This window comes from Idiotropiscis lumnitzeri, chromosome 6, assembly GCF_059441095.1.
Source record: "Idiotropiscis lumnitzeri isolate Australia: NSW breed Sydney's pygmy pipehorse chromosome 6, RoL_Ilum_1.0, whole genome shotgun sequence".
Classification (NCBI taxonomy): domain Eukaryota; kingdom Metazoa; phylum Chordata; class Actinopteri; order Syngnathiformes; family Syngnathidae; genus Idiotropiscis; species Idiotropiscis lumnitzeri.
Window position 1 is genome coordinate 23,952,721 of NC_142396.1, and position 21,927 is coordinate 23,974,647.

The 21,927-nt window shown below is 41.7% G+C and overlaps 1 protein-coding gene across 7 annotated transcripts in view; it reads right to left on the reverse strand.

The window, feature by feature from the left end:
* The window catches only part of exoc3l1 (exocyst complex component 3-like 1), a 51,519-nt gene that overhangs the window by 28,559 nt on the left and 1,033 nt on the right, over positions 1-21,927 (reverse strand). For 4 of the 7 annotated variants that reach the window (XR_015844010.1, XR_015844011.1, XM_088297691.1 and 1 more), the window contains exons 2-11: positions 18,580-18,785; positions 18,282-18,501; positions 17,133-17,345; positions 16,409-16,602; positions 15,502-15,720; positions 15,311-15,381; positions 8,792-8,909; positions 8,524-8,649; positions 6,403-6,503; positions 934-1,050 (exon numbers count right to left, since the gene is read on the reverse strand). Coding sequence is in view for 5 of the 7 variants with exons in the window: in XM_088297691.1 (XP_088153817.1) it covers positions 934-1,050; positions 6,403-6,503; positions 8,524-8,649; positions 8,792-8,909; positions 15,311-15,381; positions 15,502-15,720; positions 16,409-16,602; positions 17,133-17,345; positions 18,282-18,501; positions 18,580-18,785 (1,585 nt within the window). In the remaining 2 variants the exon portion in view is untranslated. Of the gene's footprint in view, positions 1-933; positions 1,051-6,402; positions 6,504-8,523; positions 8,650-8,791; positions 8,910-15,310; positions 15,382-15,501; positions 15,721-16,408; positions 16,603-17,132; positions 18,026-18,281; positions 18,502-18,579; positions 18,786-21,927 lie in introns of those variants that run through there. The other 3 variants (XM_088297692.1, XM_088297695.1, XM_088297696.1) reach the window with 3 other exon arrangements.

The window sequence follows — 21,927 nt, forward strand, 5'->3', positions numbered from 1 at the left end:
TAGGCTCCAGCATCCCTCGCGACCCTTGTGAGGAGAAGCGGTACAGATGATGAATGGATGGATAGATATTGATTATATTGGTCTGTATCTCACAACGATCTGAAAAATGTTTAACTGTTTTAAGATTAAAATGTCATTTTCATAAACTTTTCAATTATTCAAATGTGTACACTCAAAATACACAAGGGCACGTATAGGTTTGTCTTAAAATGGACTGTTTGACCAACCCCAAGATTGTGATGGCTATTCACAGCAGTCTGAAAGCAGTCTGGGATTTGGTGTCTTGCTCGATATCCTTCCCAAAGCAATCTCAATTAACATCCTTTTACTTCTTAAATCTTTTCAGACTGTGGTGATGTGAGGTGTCCTGTCACATTATTCAGGCTTAGTCCTTCCTGTTAAATATTCATTGTTTCTGGTGGTTTCCTCTTTCAATTTTTGGTGTCACCTCGCATATCAAATAAAGAGAGTCTGTGATTGTACTACTAGAGTCGTTGTGTTGCGCACAAGTTGCTCTGCTTCACAACCTAAAAATCTCACTTAAAGTAAGCCTGATGTTGCCTTAATGTGCCCACAGATATGTGAGCATCCAGACAAAGACACAGACACAGGAATTTGTTTTACTGCGTTGTCCGGGATAAAAAGGGAGTTTCATCATTCTCCTCTAATCAACATTTGAAGTAGCTCACTGAAGTTGGAAAAAAAATCATCATCATGCACAGCACATCTTTGCTTTCACTTTTGTTCATGGTTTGATCGGAAGACGTTAAGGTTTAACTACCGGTAAATGATGTCCTAGATCACAAATGGATCATTGATATTTCTAAACAGGGCTTATACAGTACCCTAAGCACGACTTAAAATTTTCCATTTTATAAAGTTCAAATTCCAAAAATTTAGACTTTAAACACAAGCATGCTGAATTGTTCTTACTTGAGAATGATACAGTTGCTAATGGAGGCGAGTAGATAGTGGAGGTAGAACTTGCTTTTGCTCTTCATAGGATTGCTGCGACGCTCTTTCCAAAATTCCATCAGAGCTTCTTGAAATCTATGAATGAATAATGTAAGTTAATGCAACATATTGCCCCTCCAAAAGTATTTAAACAATTTATTTAATCTAGATTTGGCACTAGGGTTTGACACCCAAAGATGATGAAAAGACAAGACAATAAAAAATCAGCTTTCTGGTTAAGATACACAACAGGATAGCAACTTATGTTTGAACCAATTGAGACTGAGAGGTGTGTTTTGTTGTCCAACGTCCTACTAAACTGTAACTGGAGGGGCCGAGGACTAAGCACAGCTGTCCACTTTTAACACTCGTTAGAAGACACATTTTTATTCTTTATCTTTTGACTCAAGACATGACTGTGACTGTTCTGGTGTTCTTCTAGTTTCATTGTAGATGTGTTTTAATTGTGTTTTAATTTACAGCAAATTTATATGACACCATATGGAAAGTACTTTGTTGCCGCTCCAGCTGTTGTGATATGCGCTGTATAAATAAAGTTTATTGTCTTGTATTAAAACCAGGCGAATTGAGACAAGTCTAATTAAGCATGTTTGTGACAGTTGGGAGACAGCGCAAGGTCTTGGGGGTACCGGCACATTAGAATTGGATCACTAAAAAAGAAAGCCATAATAAATCTCAAACTGACACAAACCCATGAGAATTAGTCCATCATACACAATATCTATGGCTGGGCATATACATTACTATTATCTGTGCATGAGTATAGCTTGAAAACAAAATCGCATTTGATGCCACGTTCCCGTCATGGAGTACAGTGAACCCTCGCTACTTCGCGCTTCACCTTTCGCGGCTTCAGTGCTTCGCGGGTCTAAAAAATATTCGGGGGCATTGTAGTTTCGCCGAAGGGGCGCTGGAGCGGTTAGACGGCCGGCGTGCGCCGAAGAGGAGAGTGGACGAAGAAGAGAGTGGACGAAGAAGAGCACGTTCCCCCGGGCACGATTTGGGGCGATGTTTCGCGCGGTTCGGACCGTACCAGAGCTCCGGTCGGCGTGCGTGGCAGTTAAGCCGTAGAGGAGCACCTTCCCCGGGCACGGGCGGTGCCAAGCGGCCCCTAAGTTTAACCGAATGGAAGCTCCGGAGGAGGAGGGCATGCTCGCGTCACAGTAAGCCGAAGAGGAGCACCTTCCCCGGGCACGGGCGGTTCCAAGCGGCCCCTAAGTTTAACCGAATGGAAGCTCCGGGGGAGGAGGGCGGGCGTGTGTCACAGTTAAGCCGAATAGGAGCACCTTCCGCCCGGGCACGAGCGCGGCGACATTTCGCTTTGCTCGGGACCGTGCGAGAGCTCAGGAGGAGACCGGCCGACGTGCGTGGCAGTTAAGCCGAAGAGGAACAACTTCCGCCCGGGCATGAGCGGAGCGCGAGGCTGTCAGTTATGAATGAATAAATAAATAAATGAAGAATGCCACCTTTCATTTCACAGGGCACACCGGACGGCGTACCAGCAGGTAAAAGTCGAAGTAATTAAATAAATACAAAAAGAAGTAATTGAATAAATACAAAAATAATGGCTGGGAAATAAAAAAATAAGTTTTAATAATAATTTGTTTAGTTTTTTTGTTCTCACATGAATTTCACTCTCTCTCTCTCTCTCTACCCGTATATATATATATATATATATATATTTTTTTTTTTTCTTTTTTATTTTTTTTAAGCATTTTTGAAGGTGCGCCGCTACTTCGCACTTTTTTTTTTTAAGCATTTTTTTAAGGTGCGCCGCTACTTCGCGGATTTTCAGTATTCGCGGGTGGTCTCGGTCCCCATTAACCGCGATAACCGAGGGTTCACTGTATTTCTAAAATCGAAATTTTTTTCCCCTTTCATTGGCCCAATTCTTAATTAAGAACGTACAGTTTCAGTCATGATGAAACATCAAAGGATAACGGCGCAAAAGTAAAACCCCTCTAAATACGCACGAGTGGGCCATAATAGTACACAGGTTTTTTTTATTATTAATAAAATCATAGCTCGGCACGGTGGGCGACTGGTTAGCACGATGGCCTCACAGTGAGAGACAGCATCGGGCGTGGGTTCAATCCCAGCTCCGGCCATCCTGTGTGGAGTTTGCATGTTCTCCCCGTGCCTGCGTGGGTTTCCTCCGGGTACTCCGGTTTCCTCCCACATTCTAAAAACATGCATGGCAGGCCGATTGAACACTGTAAATTGCCCCTAGGTATGAGTGTGAGTGCGGATGGTTGTTCGTCTCTGTGTGCCCTGCAATTGGCTGGCAACCAGTTCAGGGTGTCCCCCGCCTACTGCCCGACGATAGCTGGGATAGGCTCCAGCACCCCTGCGACCCTAGTGAGGAGAAGCGGTACAGATGATGGATGGATGGATGGAAAATCATAGCTCATTTCCTGTGCCATATCCTGTTTTGATCTGCCCTCTACTGGTCATTTGTTTCCTTTGATTTTTCCTTCAAGTGACAGTGGGCGGAGTCCTTTGCTTGTCACCTGGTGGTAATTTTAATCAGCAGGGTATTTTCCTGAATTAGTCACTTTGGATAACCCTACCATATGTCATGTCACGTTTTATATGTATTCATGCCGCTGAGCTCTTTTATTTCAAATTTTATAATTTGCCTACATCTTTGAGTTGCATTAGAGTCCTCCTCTTGCGTTTTTACGCACTCTTTTTGCTGGACAAACCCAATAACAATTGAGAGTGGCGACAGTAACACACTCTACGGAGCAGGAGTGAAGGTCATAAAAGTACTATACGGATGCTATACAATTTGTCATGTTCAGTGACTAACATTTGTTTTTCCAGTCCCTGGGCCTGGTGGATTGGGTGGAGCCTGCAGTGCACACCTGTTTGTCATCCCAATCAGCTGGGTATAAAGGTGCTGGAGAAGTGGAAGTTTGTTGCTGGAATATTGTTGCTGCTTGCCTGGTTTTGTTAGCCAATTGTGTGCGTCCGTCATCCGCCACGTAACTTGGTCTCACATAAGTAAATTACGGTTTTAGTATTTCCTGTCTTTGTTACATTTGATTGTCCTCTCTTGTGAAGTTAGGACTTATTTTCGTTTTCTTTTTAGTCCCCACCCTTTCTCCTAGTGATGGGTAGATGAGGCATCCTGTATCGTTTCGACACAGTGACACAATGTATTGACACTGTGTTGACACTGTGTTGCTGAATACTGACTCCTGGTGGACTTGCAGGAAACATTTGACAGGGTCATCTGACACTGATCTATCAAACTCATTTTATCCAATTCCATTGATTAGCGACGTCATGTGTTTTTATATATCCTATTTCGTATAACTTTCCATCGCACTAATTATTCTCTTATTTATCTAATTTATATATTTAATTGAATTATTGTTGTATTGCACTGGAGAGGGGAGCTCTCTAATCTCGTTGCACACTTGAGTACAATGACAGAGATTTCTGATTCTGATTAGGCATTTGCTTTCACATTATTTTTACATACACGCAATTTCATAAAAAAAATCTTTGATATTCGAGACGCAGTTGATAAATTAAGAGAACATCTGTCTGAATGCCCAAGTAAAAGTGTTGTGAATGACAATGGACTCATTGTAATTAAAGATTTTTATTCCAAAAATTAGTTTCTCCAGCGTTTTGTTATTCAGTCTATTTCTTTTTTTGAGGCAATTTCCCCCGCCTTTGAGAAGATCCTCTCACAAGGCACTGAAGAGGCCGGTGTGCACAACGCCTGTGTGGCTAATATAAATAGGTGAGGGAATGTTGCCTCCATGGACTTCCAGTATAAGAGCGGGTCTTCCGTACATGCAACGTGTCCTGCTGTCATATAGCGCTGCACCTCTGAGTGCGCATCAACAGTGACGTCTTCCATCTTGCGGATCTTTAACGCAAAGTAACGCGCCAATAACTCGATGCTTGTTTTGAGCGTCCATCCTGTTGACAGATGCGCTTCCTTATGAACACAGTTTGGCGCGCGACCGCTGTGTCGACACGATTCTGGTAGTGGTCACGTGACTTTCTCAAAGCAGTACGCGCACCGACACGGGGTTTGCCCTGGAAGCTCGGCGCGCGCATCGACGGTGTCGTTGGACCCATCACTAGTTATAGTGCTCTCTTGTTTGAATAAAGTTCTGTCTTTGCTCGCAATTGTTTTTGGCTCTGCTTTGGGGTTCGAAATTCTGTGCACACAATCATGATACAATTGGTATGTTTAGAACTTTTTTTCCCTCTCATTTGTCTTTGCATGTGGTGTATATTTAATACTTTCAACAATACTGCAATATTGCGCACCGTGGTCCAAGGGATGCACAGGGAGTTTATCTGAATGTTCAGAAGCAGGGAAAATTAGAAGGAATGTTGGATGACATAACTCAGCTGTATGATACAAACAAAATTAATTAAAGGGCATACATTATGGATAAGGGAGAATGGTGGCATTTAGCATACCTGCCTCACAGTTCTGAGGTATGGGGTGTGAATCTCGGCTCTCACCTTCCATTGTTTTGTCCGGCCTGATGTGCGTGCAAATGCTAATCCATTTTCTTTAATCTAGACCCTCATCAAGGTTAAAATCTGAACCAATACTTTACTCACCTTATAATTTGGAGTTAGATTAAAATAATGTAATTTAGGTCATTGATTCCGAATAGGGCCGTGACTGACAAGTGTGCAGTGGGAAATTTGGGAATGTATCAAATTTCACTTAATTTATCAGAAGATAATTAAAAATCCATCCATCCACCCATTATCTGAGCTGCTTGTTGTCACGAGGGTCGCAGGCGTGCTGGAGCCTTTGGGCAGTAGGCGAGGTACACCCTGAACTGGTTGCCAGCCAGTCGAAGGGCACACAAAGACGAATTAACCATCCGTGCTAACAAACACAAATAAGGGCAATTCAGAATGTTCAATTAAAAATATATCTTTTCATCATCATTTCCAGTGGTGTATAGTGAGAGGGAGAAAAAGTAGTCGATCAATAGATAGCAGAAGCAATAAACCCGAGTATCCACCTGTTGCCTTCATAGAGAGTAACTCATTGCTACCTGCAGGTATATATAAACTGTATTCAACTGAACAGGCCCCAATTTTCACATAAATATATGAAAAATATGAAACGTGACTATTTCATAGTTTTTCTGACATTTCTCTTTGGTAATGGGCCTGGAGATGTAAAATGGTCGCCTTTGCTCAATAAAATTTTGCGAAACATAGTTCTGTTGTATAACTGTTCCAGATGTAAATACCTGGGGTGAGATGAATTCTTGACATGTCTCATCATCTTCTAATGTTAACCCAAATGTAATCAAAATGAAGGAATTGGCCAAACTTTTTCTATACTTTTACATGTGCCACAACTGAGAATAAAATTGAATGCTTGGTATTTGCAAGGGCAAGGTAGCCATAAAAACAACAAAGACAAACCTGTTCAGAAGGTTTTCCAATTCATATAGCCCCATTTGTATTGTTTGGTTCCTGAGCGGTTCGCCAATCATCAGGGCCACACGGGCATTTTCCTCCAACATCTAGCATATAAAACAAACAGAATTCACTGACATCACGCCACCACTGCACCATCCACCTTTAAGTGCAGGCCCTTTTGTACAGGAGAAACTTTACAGCAACAAATACATTTTGGAGGAACTTTGAAGACTCTTCTGAAAAGATAAAATGAAATATTCTGACTATTATTTTAAAGGTCACTTTTGTTTTTGTAGAAATTCTTTTTGTTTCATTATTCTGCAAATGAATTACATTTTTCCGACCTAAAAACACTCAAAAACTTACCGAACTTTGAACACTCATTGGGCCTGTTTTTTTTATTTTTTTTTATTATATCAAGTTGTCAGGCACATTTACAAAAAAATCTCTCAAATAGAATAAAATATGCCGTAGGCCAGCCATTGCTCAGAGGACAAGGCAGGACCACTGTTCATTTTGTGCTCTATCTGAGTCACATGTCATTGTGTCCTTCGGGAAGACACTGCACCCAACTATGCCTCCAGTGCCACTCACACTGGTGAATGGCTGGGTGTGACTATTTAGTGGTTGTTGGAGGAGCGCACGAGCAGCCAGGAGAGAGCGGCGAGGGATAGACAGCAAGCCACACAACACAAACTGTTTCTAAATAAATTGTATTTCATAATTAATGTAGACCTATATGCCTCGACGTAATTGATTTGGTTATGTGAAAAATGTTAAAATGAAAAAAAAAAATCATCCAAATAAATTCGTTTACATCATATGACTCTGGACTTGACTGTCAGGTGAACAGCACGGACTTACATATGAATGGACTAACAATGCCGCTTACCCGCCGTCGTGAAAAGTAAAGCCACTGGCAGCCATCTTACATTTTCACTCGCTAAGTCCGCCGAAATGAAAACATTGTTTTCGCTGTTGCGTTTTCATGTTATTATCTATCTCTACTGTGAAAATTCCACCATGTTTGGCATACAGTTGTACCAATAAGTCTGGGAGAAACGCTAAATGCACATTTTATCGATAAGAATCTGTCCATCAATTCATTGTCCGAGCCGCTTCTCCTCACAAGGGTTGCAGCGTGCTGGAGCCTATACCAGCTGTCTACGGGCAGTAGGCGGGCTACACCTTGACCTGGTTGCCAGCCAATTGCAGGATCGGTAAGAAAATTATTTCAAATTTTCTCTTATAAGGTGTATCTATGAGTGCTGCTCAAAGATTTATTTGCATCATTTGAGAACATTCATCAATGAAATTAAAGCTCAGCACACTGACATAAAATTCACTGCAAAATATAACCCTAAGCTCTGTCAGTTACAAGTCATGATACTGTTATGCTCTGAATGGCTGATGGAAACAGTGAAATTCATTCTTTGAGAGGCTCCCATTACTCCATACAGAGAACCTAGAGTAAAAAAATGCAGTGATAACAGTGTTAGGTGCGATCATTAATGTATTTTTTTTGTTTGCTCCTAATGGTACGTCATCACTTGGTAGATGTGGTCATAGTGTAACTTAGGTAGAAAAGCGCTATACAAGTGATAGCCCATTTACCATTATCCATTCCTCGTATCAGCTCCTTTGTCACATGCTTAATAGTATTTAAATCAGGACTCTTCAGAATAATATTTCAACTATGTGTTTCGAGTCATTATCCCGTTGGATCACCCATGATTAGGTGCTGAGAACAAGCTTTTCTCATGCCCGAGAACGTAACTGAACCTGCTCCTTATCTTAGCAAAGGCAAAATTGTTGTTACCCCTCCTTTGAAGAAAGAAATTGTCACAGTGATCACTGAAATAGATTGAAACTGATTAACAGGATTTTGCTAAAATGAATACTGTAAATATAGCCACAAAGTAGCTTTGACAATGTCTTTTCGATGAATAGAGCAAAACAGAAGCTTTGTTGTTGGCTGACAGGATAATAATAACCCCATAACAGATAGAAGACTGTTTGAATGACTATCTGTTAGTGTTCGAAAATGATGACGAGGATTAGACATTTGGTAGGCGTGTGGTTGAACCATGACGGTACAACCAATTGCAAGGAAAAGACTCTTACCTGGGTGATGATGGTTGGGAGACTTGTCTGGTAAAAACCTTCATGGTCTGTATCTGGCTCCTGGTCCCTTTGCCAGTCTTGCAGCTCCACCTGCAGAGCTTTATGCATCCATTCAGAAACACTCTTCTACAGAACAACCAGAAAGCTATGAGGGGCTCCGTATTAATTTGAACGGGGACATGATTCACTGTATATTCAATTGAATACTTTAATATTCACAACATCTCATTTATAAGACAACTTATTTTGTAAAATTTCAAATACTCACCCGAACGCTTGCAACATATTTGTTTTGAAGATGCTCTAAACCCTCAGGAGAAATCAGAGGTTCCAGCTCTTCTCCCTTCATTTCATAAACCAGCTCTGGATTACCCATCATTTCAGATCTGCCAAAGCAAGATTATCAGGCCTGCAGTACATGCCAAATAGGCATATATATATATATATATATATATATATATATATATATATACAGTAATACCCCGCTACTTCGCGGTTCACCTTTCGCGGGTTTAGTGCTTCACGGGTCTAAAAAATATTCGGGGGCATTGTAGTTTCGCCGAGCGGCACGAGGGGGCGCTGGAGCGGTTAGACGGCCGGCGTGCGCCGAAGAAGAGCGTGGGCGAAGAGGAGAGTGGACGAAGAAGAGCACGTTCCCCCGGGCACGATCCGGGGCGACGTTTCGCGTGGTTCGGACCGTACGAGAGCTCCGGAGGAGGCCGGCCGGTGTGCGTGACAGTTACGCCGAATAGGAGCACCTTTCCCGGGCACGGGCGGTGTCAAGCGGCCCCTAAGTTTAACCGAATGGAAGCTCCGGAGGAGGAGGGCATGCTCGCGTCACAGTAAGCCGAAGAGGAGCACCTTCCCCGGGCACGGGCGGTTCCAAGCGGCCCCTAAGTTTAACCGAATGGAAGCTCCGGAGGAGGAGGGCATGCTCGCGTCACAGTAAGCCGAAGAGGAGCACCTTCCTCGGGCACGGGCGGTTCCAAGCGGCCCCTAAGTTTAACCGAATGGAAGCTCCGGGGGAGGAGGGCGGGCGTGTGTCACAGTTAAGCCGAATCGGAGCACCTTCCCCGGGCACGGGCGGGGCGAAATGAAACCGAGTTCAACCGAACGGAGACACGCTTCGGGGGAGCAGGTCCGGCGTGCGTGACAATTAAGCCGGAGAGGAGCACCTCTTCCGCCCGGGCACGAGCGCAGCGCGAGGCTGTCAGTTATGAATGAATAAATAAATAAATGAAGAATGCCACCTTTCATTTTACAGGGCACACCGGACGGCGTACCAGCAGGTTAAAGTCGAAGTAATTAAATAAATACAAAAAGAAGTAATTGAATAAATACAAAAATAATGGCTGGGGAATAAAAAAATAATAAGGTTTAATAATGTATTTTTTTTTTTGTTATAACATTGTCACGATCCGTGTCTGTCATGCCATGTGCTTTTGTTTTGACAGCTGTGGGGGCGTCCCCCCAGCGATCGTCTCGGGCCAGGCCGTCAGCAGCTGCGGGACGCGCCCACCAGCTCCACACCGGACTCCTATTTACTCACTGATTGCACACACTATTTAAGACACTGACTCCCCAGCGTCGGATCGTTATCCCACATCGCTCACGTTCATGTCCCATGCTCTTAAGATGTCCTTTATTAGTCCCACAATGGGGAAATTTGATCGCACTCTTGTTAATAGTTCGCTTGCTACTGCGTGTTTTGAGTTGTTTTTCCCGCCAGCTACTGCTCGGTGCGTTTTCTGTTCTTTGCTTCCCGATTGGAATCCTCTTACCCTTGTGCGGTAAGCTATTTGCGTTTTGGTTTCTTTCCCTTGCCTTTTGCAAGCGCTATTCGTTCCTCCTTACTGCCTTTGCTCCCTGGTGTGATTTTCCGCCAGCGCCCTTGTTTATCCCTCGTTCGATAGTTAAGTTCCATAGTCGCTATAGCCGATAGCCCCGGTTGATTCACGATTGCATATTGGAGATTGTCTATTTGATTATTAATAAATGTCTTTGTATAATCCATTTTCCCGTGTCTGCGCTTGGAGAGTCCTGCTCAATCTACCAGCACTGCTGGTGGATCATAACAAACATGAATTTCATTCTCTCTCTCTCTACCCATATATATATATATATATATATATATATATATATATATAATTTTTTTAAGCATTTTTGAAGGTGCGTCGCGACTTCGCACTTTTTTTTTTTTTAAGCATTTTTGAAGGTGCGCTGCTACTTCGCGGATTTTCAGTTTTCGCGGGTGGTCTCGGCCCCCATTAACCGTGATAACCGGGGTATTACTGTATATATATAGGGCTGGGCGATATGACCTAAAATCAATATCGCGATAAATTGGGCCTCGATAACGATATATGCACGATAAATTCCCCCTGAGGACCAAAATCAAAATAAATGCAGGAAATGCATATTAACTGCTTTTTTTATTGACCAACTGGTACATGTTATTTTCAATGAAAAATAAAATTGCAAAAATCATTTCAATAAACATTCCAAATAGCTTGCTTTGCATGACTTGAACAATGTCACAAAGAACAGGAGAAAAAGGGTATCTCTCACAAATCTTTTTCTGCAAATATATTGTGCCGAGATGCTGTAATGCCATTTGCAAAGGCCTAGATTTGTGTAAAGGTATCTTGTTAACAATATAAATAATGCCATGTGCAAAGGAGCTAGTCGCCTGTAAACAAAATGCTAAATAAAATGAAAAAAATGTCAATGGAATGCCAATGCCAAAAAAACAAGTGTGCTTCATCAGGAAAATGTGCCGTCTCGAGTACTCTGGTGCGCAGTCGCCACTTGTCGTCTATACATCCAAAAAAGACGGGGCACCTTTTGATGCGGAGCGCCCATTATGTGGACCAAGTGCACCGCTGGGCTGACTGCGAACTATATAGGGAGAAGGTGGGCGTGGCTAACGACAGCAGGCGGGCGTGAGAGGGGAACGATGGGCGTGAACAACACCACAAGGCACGCCCCCAGTGCAAAGCAGGCAAAGTGTCTGCTAGCTCTGTATGGAGAAAGGCGGCAGCATATGCGAGGAGCTGCGCAGCAGCGTCACAGAATCTGACAATGACGAGAGGGAACCTGGCATGTTTGTGGGAGAACTTGCCCTGCTGTTTATTTCTGATACAGAAGACGATTTTGATGGATTTGTGGATAATGACTGATAAATAATAATGTGAGTACATTGTTAAATAGTTCAATAAAATACAACCAAACTCAGTTTTGCTCCTGTTGCCTTTTTAAAAACAGCTAGCCACGCTAGCCATGCTATCTTATCTTTTAGTGTGCATGCATGTTAACTAAGGTTTTGTATGGTAGGCTGGGAGGCGGAATTTTGCTGGGCCTACACTATTATGCTATTCAGTTGATTTGGGGTGATAGTTTTAGTTTTGATGTAACACCGTGACCGCACATTGTTTGTTGATTAGTGACTTGCTCACACCGGCATTGTGTCGGCATCCCATCTGAGGGGCTGCGCGACAGACTGATAATGACTCTCGTGTTTGGTGGAGAACGTGTCCAGCTGTTTATCTTGGATACAGAAGACAAGGACTTGGTGCGTTTTTGGATGAGGACAACTTCAGCACGTTGTTAAAAGCTAAAATAAAGTACCACCGAACTCCTGCTGCCATTTTAAAAACACGCTAGCGCGACTGAGCAGCTAGCGCGACTGCTCGGTTGCACGGTTCTGTTTGCGCCCAATGGTGCGTTCTATCTATGTATTAAATACAGAAATAGCACCCTCAACTGGTACTGCGGCCTTTGATACGGCGCGTCTTTTGGCCATAAAAATATGGTATATATTTATATATATATATCTATACACAGGGTGTCCCAAAATAATGTATACACTCTAAAAATATTCATAGTTATTAATACGATTTTCCTATTTCAGATTTGTCTAACCCTTGATAATGGAGGATACTCAACTAACATTCCAGCATAAGAAATTTATTTTAAAAACATTCTGGAAATATGAGAATAAAGCTGAAGCACAAAGACGCTTCACAAGAGAGTTCCACAGAAACGCCCCATCACGTGTCACTATTTCATGCATCTTGGATAACTTTGAGGAGCATGGAAGCACCCAGTGTATGAGAAAGGGTCATTCTGGGCGACACAGATCATCAACAAGCCCAGCAAGAGAGCAAGAAGTTATTGATAATGTTCAAAATTCTCTGAGAAAATCGGTTCGGCAAATTTCATGTGAAACAGGTATTCCCAAATCTAGCGTTCATCGTATTTTGAAGCGTGCTCAGTGGAAGAGTTTTATTCCAGCGCTCTCAATGAAGAATGTGCTCAAATGCCAATTGGAAATGTTGCTGGACGTTTGTAGGTCCATTTCTTCAAGATATGAAAAGTGTATTGAACAGAACGGCAACCAGTTTGAGCACTTGATGTAAACTCATAATTATGAATATTCTGTTATTGACCCCAAGTAGTTCGTATCTTATTAAAGGTTAATTTCCTAAGGTTTTTGTATATTTTAGTCTCAGATTCATTTAATATGTATTCTTTCTCTTGTATCACTCTATTTCAAAAGTCAAAATACATAAATTAAATAAGTTATAATGATTCAAAGAGTGTATACATTATTTTGGGACATATATATATATATATATATATATATATATATATATATATATACATATATATAATCAATTAAAAATTGAGTTAATCACAGTTTTAAAAATAATTAATCGTAATTTATTGCAATTTGAAGTCTCTCCAAAATATGACATATTTTATGTGTGCATATATACAACGAACGCATGCTTTGTATTGCCAGGGTAATTTGAACTTGAATAGCTGTGGTGAAACTGTAATGCTTTCTCGCCATGAGTGCAACTCACTATTTGGGTATTTATTGTTCCATCTTTATTTATTTATTTTAATTTGAATTCCCCACCTAGAGGACCAAGCTCCTTTTCTTTCATGTTTACATTTGCACATGCATGTGTCCGCTAGGGCTGAACGATTTTAGGAGAAAATTGTATTGTGATTTTTCTGACAGATATTACGATTTAGATTTTTATTTGCGATTTTTTTTCACAATGTACAGTGACATTTACAAACATGACAGAAAATGCCATTACGCCATTAAAAACAATTAAAGTTACGACTTTAATAATGTAGACACTAAAGAGGTTTTGTGAGGGAGGTGGTCCATTAATTAAATTCATTTTTTAAACCCTAAATGTGTAATATATTTTGCACTAATGCACATTTTCTTTGTACTTAAAAGTAAACCTTTTTTGTCAATAAAGGGAAAAAAACAGTCATTTTGCAGAGCTAAATTGATTACAAATATAATTTGGAGACCTATTGTTGTGTACATCTCAAAACTCAGTAGTCTGTAGTGCAAATAACATTGATGAAATTATACATATTTAGTACACATTCTTCTTTTTTTTTTTTTTTTTTAAATAAGCATTTGACATTGAACCTCTTGGTCATGACGACGTCAGCCATTCACGTGGTCCGGTCTTAGAGTGCCTGCTAAATTGCTAATAAAAAGCCGTTGTCTTATTTTATGTCTAGATATGTATTGATTGTAATACTACATTTCTTTTCAAAGCTGATGTCTCTCCGCCCTAAAGTAGGGTGGCTGAGAAAGGTCAGAACAAACGCACACGGTAGATGACGAGACTTACGTTGCCATGAGAATAAAGTTCCGCCCGTTTTTTATGCCGAGCGCACGCCTGCTAGTCTACCAAAATAGGGCCCGAATAGTTAATAGTAACAATTTTTAATAAATAATAATTTAAATTGTACAAACTTAGTGCATCAGCATTTCCTCGTTATGCTGCATTGAATGTAATAAGCTGCCAACAGAACTGATTAACGTTTCTTTAACCAATTTTCTCATGTTCTTGCAAACATGAAGCACATTGAGTTACCTTGTGTGAGAAATGCGCTTTATACATAATGCTGCCTTTCTTTTCCATTCCTTTCCAATACATTGTACAGTAATTACAGTACATTAAATGTGTGTTCTCCACCGGATTTATGAGGTCCACTGAAGCTCTGAGCATTCCATAGTATCGCTTTATCGGTCCTGATTAGCAAGGATAAATTTTGACTTCGACAGAAGATCTTTGGTGCTGACTGAGCATTGTGAAATTCCTAACAACATTTGCAATATAGTCAAGTTTTGACTGTCAAAAGAGCAAAATTGGATGGTAAAGCTTTTAATTTTTCTTTTTCTTCTTCAGGCTCCCTCAGCCATGAACTTTAGCTAAAGAAGAAAATAAATGAATATAAGCAGCTGAGGGCGGCACGGTGGCCCGACTGGTTAGCACAATGACCTCACAGTGAGAGACAGCATCGGTCATGAGTTCCGGCTCCGGCCATTCTGTGTTGAGTTTGCACGTTCTCCCCGTGGCTGCGTGGGTTTCCTCCGGGTACTCCGGTTTCCTCCCACATTCCAAAGACATGCATGGCAGGTCGATTGACCACTCTAAATTGCCCCTAGGTATGAGTGTGAGCGCGGATGATTGGGTTGTTCGTCTCTGTGTGCCCTGCAATTGGCTGGCAACCAATTCAGAGTGTCCCCCGCCTACTGCCCGAAGATAGCTGGGATAGGCTCCAGCACCCCTGCGACCCTAGTGAGGAGAAGCGGTACTGAAAATGGATGGATGGATGGATAAGCAGCTGAGACGTAGTTTGACTTATGGCACGGAGGTTGGCCTTAGTCAGTCAAACCTATCAACTGGTTTATACAAACAGGTATGTAATTAAGTATACAGTCTGTGAAGTTGATTGGCCTCACCTGTTGTAGACATGTTGTACCCAGTTGAGCACAGCAAAAATCTCACCACTCTCCAAGTCCCAACTGCTAACCTACACCACAAACATTACTCATAGTGTATATGTATAGTCCTTTGGTGATCGATAGAGTAATAGGGAAATAATTAATTGTTGTCATTTGAGTGCACTAACCCACTTGAGGAAATATCTCACCTGTGTCAAGTGAGCATGTAAACAGTGATGACTCGCTCGAAGGTAGACACTCGTTAGGTGGTAATGTGGCGGTACACAGGGCTCCAGCAAGTGGCGTACTGTCGCCAGATCTGTCATGACAGCATGCTGCAGAGTAGAGAGGTGCGCTGCCAAACCTGGACCCTGTGTGTGAAGGTAAGACACACTGCGAAACCGAGCAGCCACTGCCTCCTCTAGTACCTAAAAAGGATGAAATACATGAATTTAGTCATCTCAAATTAGAAACATTGTTAAAAGATAAGTCAAGTAAAAAAGTGACTTTTTATATGTTTTATGCAGCCCTACTAGTCTAAAGATGGTCTTCTGATATTATACTGCGTTTATGGAATATGAATTAAGCAGCAACTGTCGACTGAGAATGACATCACAATTGCTCAGGGCTTAGGAAAAGACAATTCGTGGCCTAGCTTGCAAACGTCACATGACCAAACTTACAAAACAGGTGAGCCGTGGCTGGTCGTTACCTGAGCCCTGAGCAGATGTGATGTCATTTTTGTCATGGTCCGTTTTTGTCATGTCATGTTTGTGTTTGTTTTTGCCCAGCTGGAGTGGGGGCCTTTCCGTCCAGCGCTTCGTTCCTGTTCATGTCGTCATGGCTGTAGAGACGCGCCCACCACCCACGCACCTGTAAATATCTTTGTTAAAATTCATCTCTCTGTGTCTGCGCTTCGAGTCCTGATCCTATTTTCCAGCGGTTCTGGAAAATAACCTAACAATTTTCAGTTGACTGTAAATGGCAACATGTGGATTTTGCTGCATAATCCATTTTTCAGAAATGCAACATTAATCATAATGTTGTGTTTAGTCTAGTGGAGGCACATGGAACATATCTATTATTTGAAAGAAAATTTGATAAGATAAGAGGCACCTGGAAGAAACATGCTCTCCAGCAACGAGGTCGTCCATGGGGTAGGGACCTGGCGTTGCCTTCAACTCGTTCCTCCATCAGAGTTCTGTCAATAGCCTCTTCCCGTTCTATAATTCTCACAGTTGATACAAAAGATGTTGGGTTTTGGTGAGCCACAGCAAAGGCATTGCTTACAACTGCCCACAGCTCCTTTCCTGCAGTGATGGGAAATTTGGGAAATATTTGGGGAAAATTTGTAATAGTGAAACATAAAAAAAACGTACTACAAAATAGAATCATTTAACTTTATAGATTTTCAGCCATTGGTTTACAGGCAATGCACAGACATATTTGTGGGCAGGTGCTCAAGCCCTCCAAAATTGTGCCCATTGCTCAAAAGATTCATCACTTGAAGAAATAAAAACAGATAGGAGCTTGGCAGTGCCAGCTAGTCAATAGAGAACGCCACCCCACAATGCAGAGTGGACACCACATTACTTTCCTTTGAAGACAAGAAAAAAAAAAAACTATTAACAGAAAAATACAAATTTTCAGATATCTGCAACTACGGTCTTCCAATCGATAATTGTTATTTCTGTTAGCCACAAGCATTCTTTCTACTGGGAACTTATTGTGTAATAACTAAAGCAGTAAACTTTGTATATATAGTCAACAAAAACAAAACAAAAAAGAAATAAATAGGCAGTAGCTTCAACTGTATGTTAGTTTGTTGTGGTTGCCTCACCCAGAGTCTCTCCCAGGTTCCTAACACCAGAGAAGTATTTGGACACCAGCTCCTGGTCATCAGTGCTGAGCTCACTTCCTGGCATCCCAGCAGCCCTCTTAAGCTGCCAGAGGATGTCATCGTGCCACTGCTCCAGATTCATCAAGTAAGCATGGGCCTCCAGGAGCCTTCTTGACTCCACCAGACGCTCCGTTTGCAAAACCATGCTCCCAACTGCATGAAAATAATAAACATACTTAAGTTTCTGTTGCATGTAAATAAGCAGATTTAATTTTCTACTATTTTCCTAAAATATATGAAAAAAGGAAAAATTTTATATTGTCGCTATCCTTTGAAAAACACCTATGTCCATTTAAAAAAATTGTTAATATGTTAATATTTTGTTTCACCACCCATCAGTGTTAGAAGAACAAAACTCTGCATAACACTTGTATTGTTATTAGCATTCAAGAAAAAAGAAAGACATACAAATAAACTTACTACGAAGAATAACTTATCAAACATTATTTTTTTCAGTCACTCTACACCTCTCTTTTCCTTGTTCAATATTTTTCCATGGTGTCTCTTGCAAATTAGTGCGCTGCACTTAATATCCCCGCTCAGTGACGTGTACATGCATGCTCAGTGCAAAAAAAGAAAAACCCTCCGCCTTCTCCGCGCAGACTCTGAAAATGAGAGTCCTTATGCCACCTACCGTAGTGGAAGTGTAATTGCACTTTATTCTAATACATAAAAAAGCATTCACCCACCCACCAAGGCATTGGACTGTGTGTGTCATGTGTGAATGCAAGTATGAACGGTTATCTCTTTATGTTCCCTGTTATTTAGTGGCACACAGTCAAGGGTTTAATTAGTCCACTTTTTGCCAAGTCAGCTCCCAACTCCTGATGACCCTGAATAGGACAGGCAGTAAAGAAAATAGAAGAGTGGATAAAAAAAGTGCATTCCATAAACACTCACATCTAACTCAAAATGGTTATGGAGGCATATGCTTTTATCCCTTGTCCATGTTCTCATGATATAAAGTGTTTCACATATTAATTTATGCTTGTAAATTGAAGTTCTGAAATTGAAATTATCATTGGCAATTCAAGTAAAATGTTTATCATTGTGTTCAGCCTAAGTAGCACTTATGAGGAAGCTTCTCACCAGAGTAAAGTCTTGGCAGGTAGCTGACAGCGGTGTAGAGCTGAGAGTGGTTAACTGACACTTCTCTCAGCCTCTCCAGAGATTTCATTTCATCTTGATTTCTGCTAAATTCTACTCCAGCTTTCTTTAAAGCCTGAGATGGCTCCCTCAGTTCAGCCTGGGCCTCTCGGAGCTGTTCCATACCCCAACACACTTCTTCCAAGTACGATTGGACCATCAACTGGTGGAAAAAATATTGGTCAGTGGAGGCATTAAAAAAGACACTTAACTACTGCACTGCATATTCTATCATACGCACCATCTGAGTGTGTTCCATTGCTGTTACCTTGAGTCTGGTATGTATGGAGGCAGTTCTCTGACTCTCGCTCTTCCTGTACTGGCTCAGTCGTTTCAGATGTTCAGGTCGACAGAAAACCACCGATGCCCACTTCAGTGCAGCCCCCCGGGCCAAATGCACCGCCCTCTCCACCTCTGGCCACACATCAGGTACTAGCATTGTGAAATCTGTGTACCAAATAGTAGAATGGAGATGATTTTTCTGCCATGTGATCGTTAGCATTTTAGTAAGTCAGCAAAGACAGGCCACCAAAGTGAACATAGATGAACAAGATGAGCCGGCAGTAGCTCAGTCTCTGAGGCTTTTTAGAAAAATGCAAAAATAAAAAAACTGAAAATGGTAACTAAATGTTGGAGAGGCGCTACTCTGCTTGCTACCTCTTGTCAAGGTGCCCTTGACCAATACATCAACCCTATCCAGGGGCACAGAAAAGGGGGGGAATTAGGGGCAAGATTCTAGGGGCCCATGATCGACAGGGGCCCAAAAGGGTCCTTAATAAAATTATAATCCTGACCAAATAATATGACACTCAGTAATAAAAGTACAATTACCAATATATTTCTTTTACAATGCATTGGTGGCAACACTAAATTTATTTGTTAACAAAACTTTCTCAACGCCTCCCCCTCTCCATTTACTTAAAATGGTTCAGTCCACCAACTCCATTTTTTATTTAACATTTGCACACCTTATAAAATAGCATTTTTTTTCAAACAAAAGCAACAGACCAATGAATGAACAAAATACACAACAATGTCAAAAATAGAAAAAAATCTAATAAAACAACCAACGTAAAAAAATAATAAAGGGGAAAGACAAGAACACTTTTTTCCAAGTTTCTTAAAACTTTTATTTTTTTAAACAAAGGAATCAACTCTTAAACACATTCCAAATTTGGTCAGGGGGAACAGCAAACGTCACAGCTAAGTGTGACAACGTGAGTAGACTTTTCTTATTTTTCACAAGGGACAATACATGTCGCCAAACTGGACATTCTCGGCCTCCCTGCCCTCACACGCATCTGGATTAAGGACTTTCTGACCAACAGACCCCAGACTGTGTTGCTCGGCCCCTACACGTCCTCCACCCGCATGCTGAGCACCGGTTCCCCTCAAGGATGCGTGCTGAGCCCTCTCCTGTACGCCCTCTACACCTACGACTGCAGCCCGGCCCACGGCAACAACACCATCGTCAAGTTTGCTGACGACACGACAGTGGTCGGTCTGATCTCGGAAGGTGACGAGACAGCCTACAGAGAGGAGGTAAAGAGACTGACAGCTTGGTGCAAGGACAACAGACTGCACCTTAACACTGCAAAAACAAAGGAGATTGTCGTCGACTTCAGGAGGAACAAGACGGTGCCGCCCCCCCTCTGCATCGAAGGCGTGTGTGTGGAGAGGGTCCACACGTTCAAGTTCCTGGGAGTACAGATCTCCGACGACCTGTCTTGGACTCACAACACCACAGCAGTGGTAAAGAAGGTCCACCAGCGTCTGCACTTCCTGAGAGTCCTCAGGAAATTCAACCTGGACAGGAAGCTGCTGCTAGCCTTCTACCACTCGTCCATCGAGAGCCTGTTGACGTACTGTGTCTCCACCTGGTACAGCGGCTGCACTGAGGCGGACAGAGTGAGGCTCCAGAGGACAGTCAAAACAGCGCAAAGGATTATTGGCTGCCCTCTCCCCTCACTGTCGGACATCTACACCGCCCGGTGCCTCAGAAGGGCTCTCAACATCGTCAAAGACAATACCCACCCAAACTCCCACCTGTTCGACCTGATGCCCTCTGGCAGGCGCTACAGATGCATCAAATCGAGGACCAATAGACTGAGAAACAGTTTCTTTCCGAGAGCCATCTCCATTCTGAACTCTCGCACACACACGAGAACACCCTTACCTTGCAGAACAGCATTGTGATGTGTTTTTATATACACTATTCAGTACTAAATTCCATTGCACTCTTATTTATTTATCTAATTTATATATTTGTCTGTATTATTGTTGTATTGCACTGGAGAGGGGAGCCCTCTAATCTCGTTGCACACTTGAGTACAATGACAATAAAGGGATTTCTAATCTACATGAACATATGAATACAGCTCGAACATAAAAATGCAAAGAAGTGGAGAAGAATTAAAGAATTTAGTCCACCACTCCAGCCTGCAGAGACCGACAGCTTTTCACGTCATCAGATAGTGAGTGGATGCGGGAGATGGCAAGACACTCTTGAAGTCCAGTAGCCAAAAACGGAAAGTCAAGAAGCATAGACAGGAAAAAGACGCCAAGGGTCGACAATATGTCACCCAGTTCTTTCATAGGCAAGTTGGGTTAGTGGTTCGTGATGGAAAGTTCGGGGAGCAACACCTTGTTGTCTTTTCCCAACTTTCTACATTATTTATAAGCTACGTAGTTCGCTCCCCAAACTAAACTCATTATTAATGCAGACAAACGTTTAGGTCCTGCAATGTTTTTGTTTATATGTGAGCCTACTTAATTTAATTTATCTGCTGCTGATTTTATTGAATATTATTATTAGTAGTAGTATTAGTATTTGTATCTTACTTATTTGTTCCACAGATGATACTGTTGAAACTACAATAACTCATAAAAGGCAATTGGCCATTTTGTTTTTGGTGGTATATGCAGGGATTTTATTTGTTTTTATGAAAGAGGTTATTTAGTATTTAAGTTATGGATTTTCTGGGAATTAATCTTGAGGATTTTATGTTCAATTATTTAAAGAAAGAGATTGTTTTGGGATATAGGGTCTCAGTCTTGCAGCAAATAATCAAATCTACATTAATTTCATTCTAGTTTCAGTGCTTACGCTACCAAGTAACTATCATATCATTTGCACAAATACGGGAATAGTCAAAAATATGAATAGAATGCATAGATTTCTGTAAAACGGTATACATTTTTTTCCATCTGTGTATTGGTCGGCTCTGGGGGGGGTCCCAGTAAGATCTCTTTTCATGGGGCCCAAAATCCCTGGCAGGGCCTCTGACCCCACCATCCCACTTTAAGTACTGCAGGACTCTTTCACAGTGAATCTCTCCATGTGTGCCTCGATCTGTCTGATCCAGTTCTGTGTGGAACACGAGTAGACATCGGTGTGTGATTTGAATTTTCCTTAAAGGGACATTACTGTGTTTAATCTGTTTCGGATCTGAGCAGCAACCGTTGCGAAGTCCCTATTGTTTTGTAGATATTATTATTATATATTTTATTATTTGCCAAAATCAGTAACACTTTTGATTACATAAATATGCCCGAAAACTCACCAAACTTTGCACACACATTATGCCTG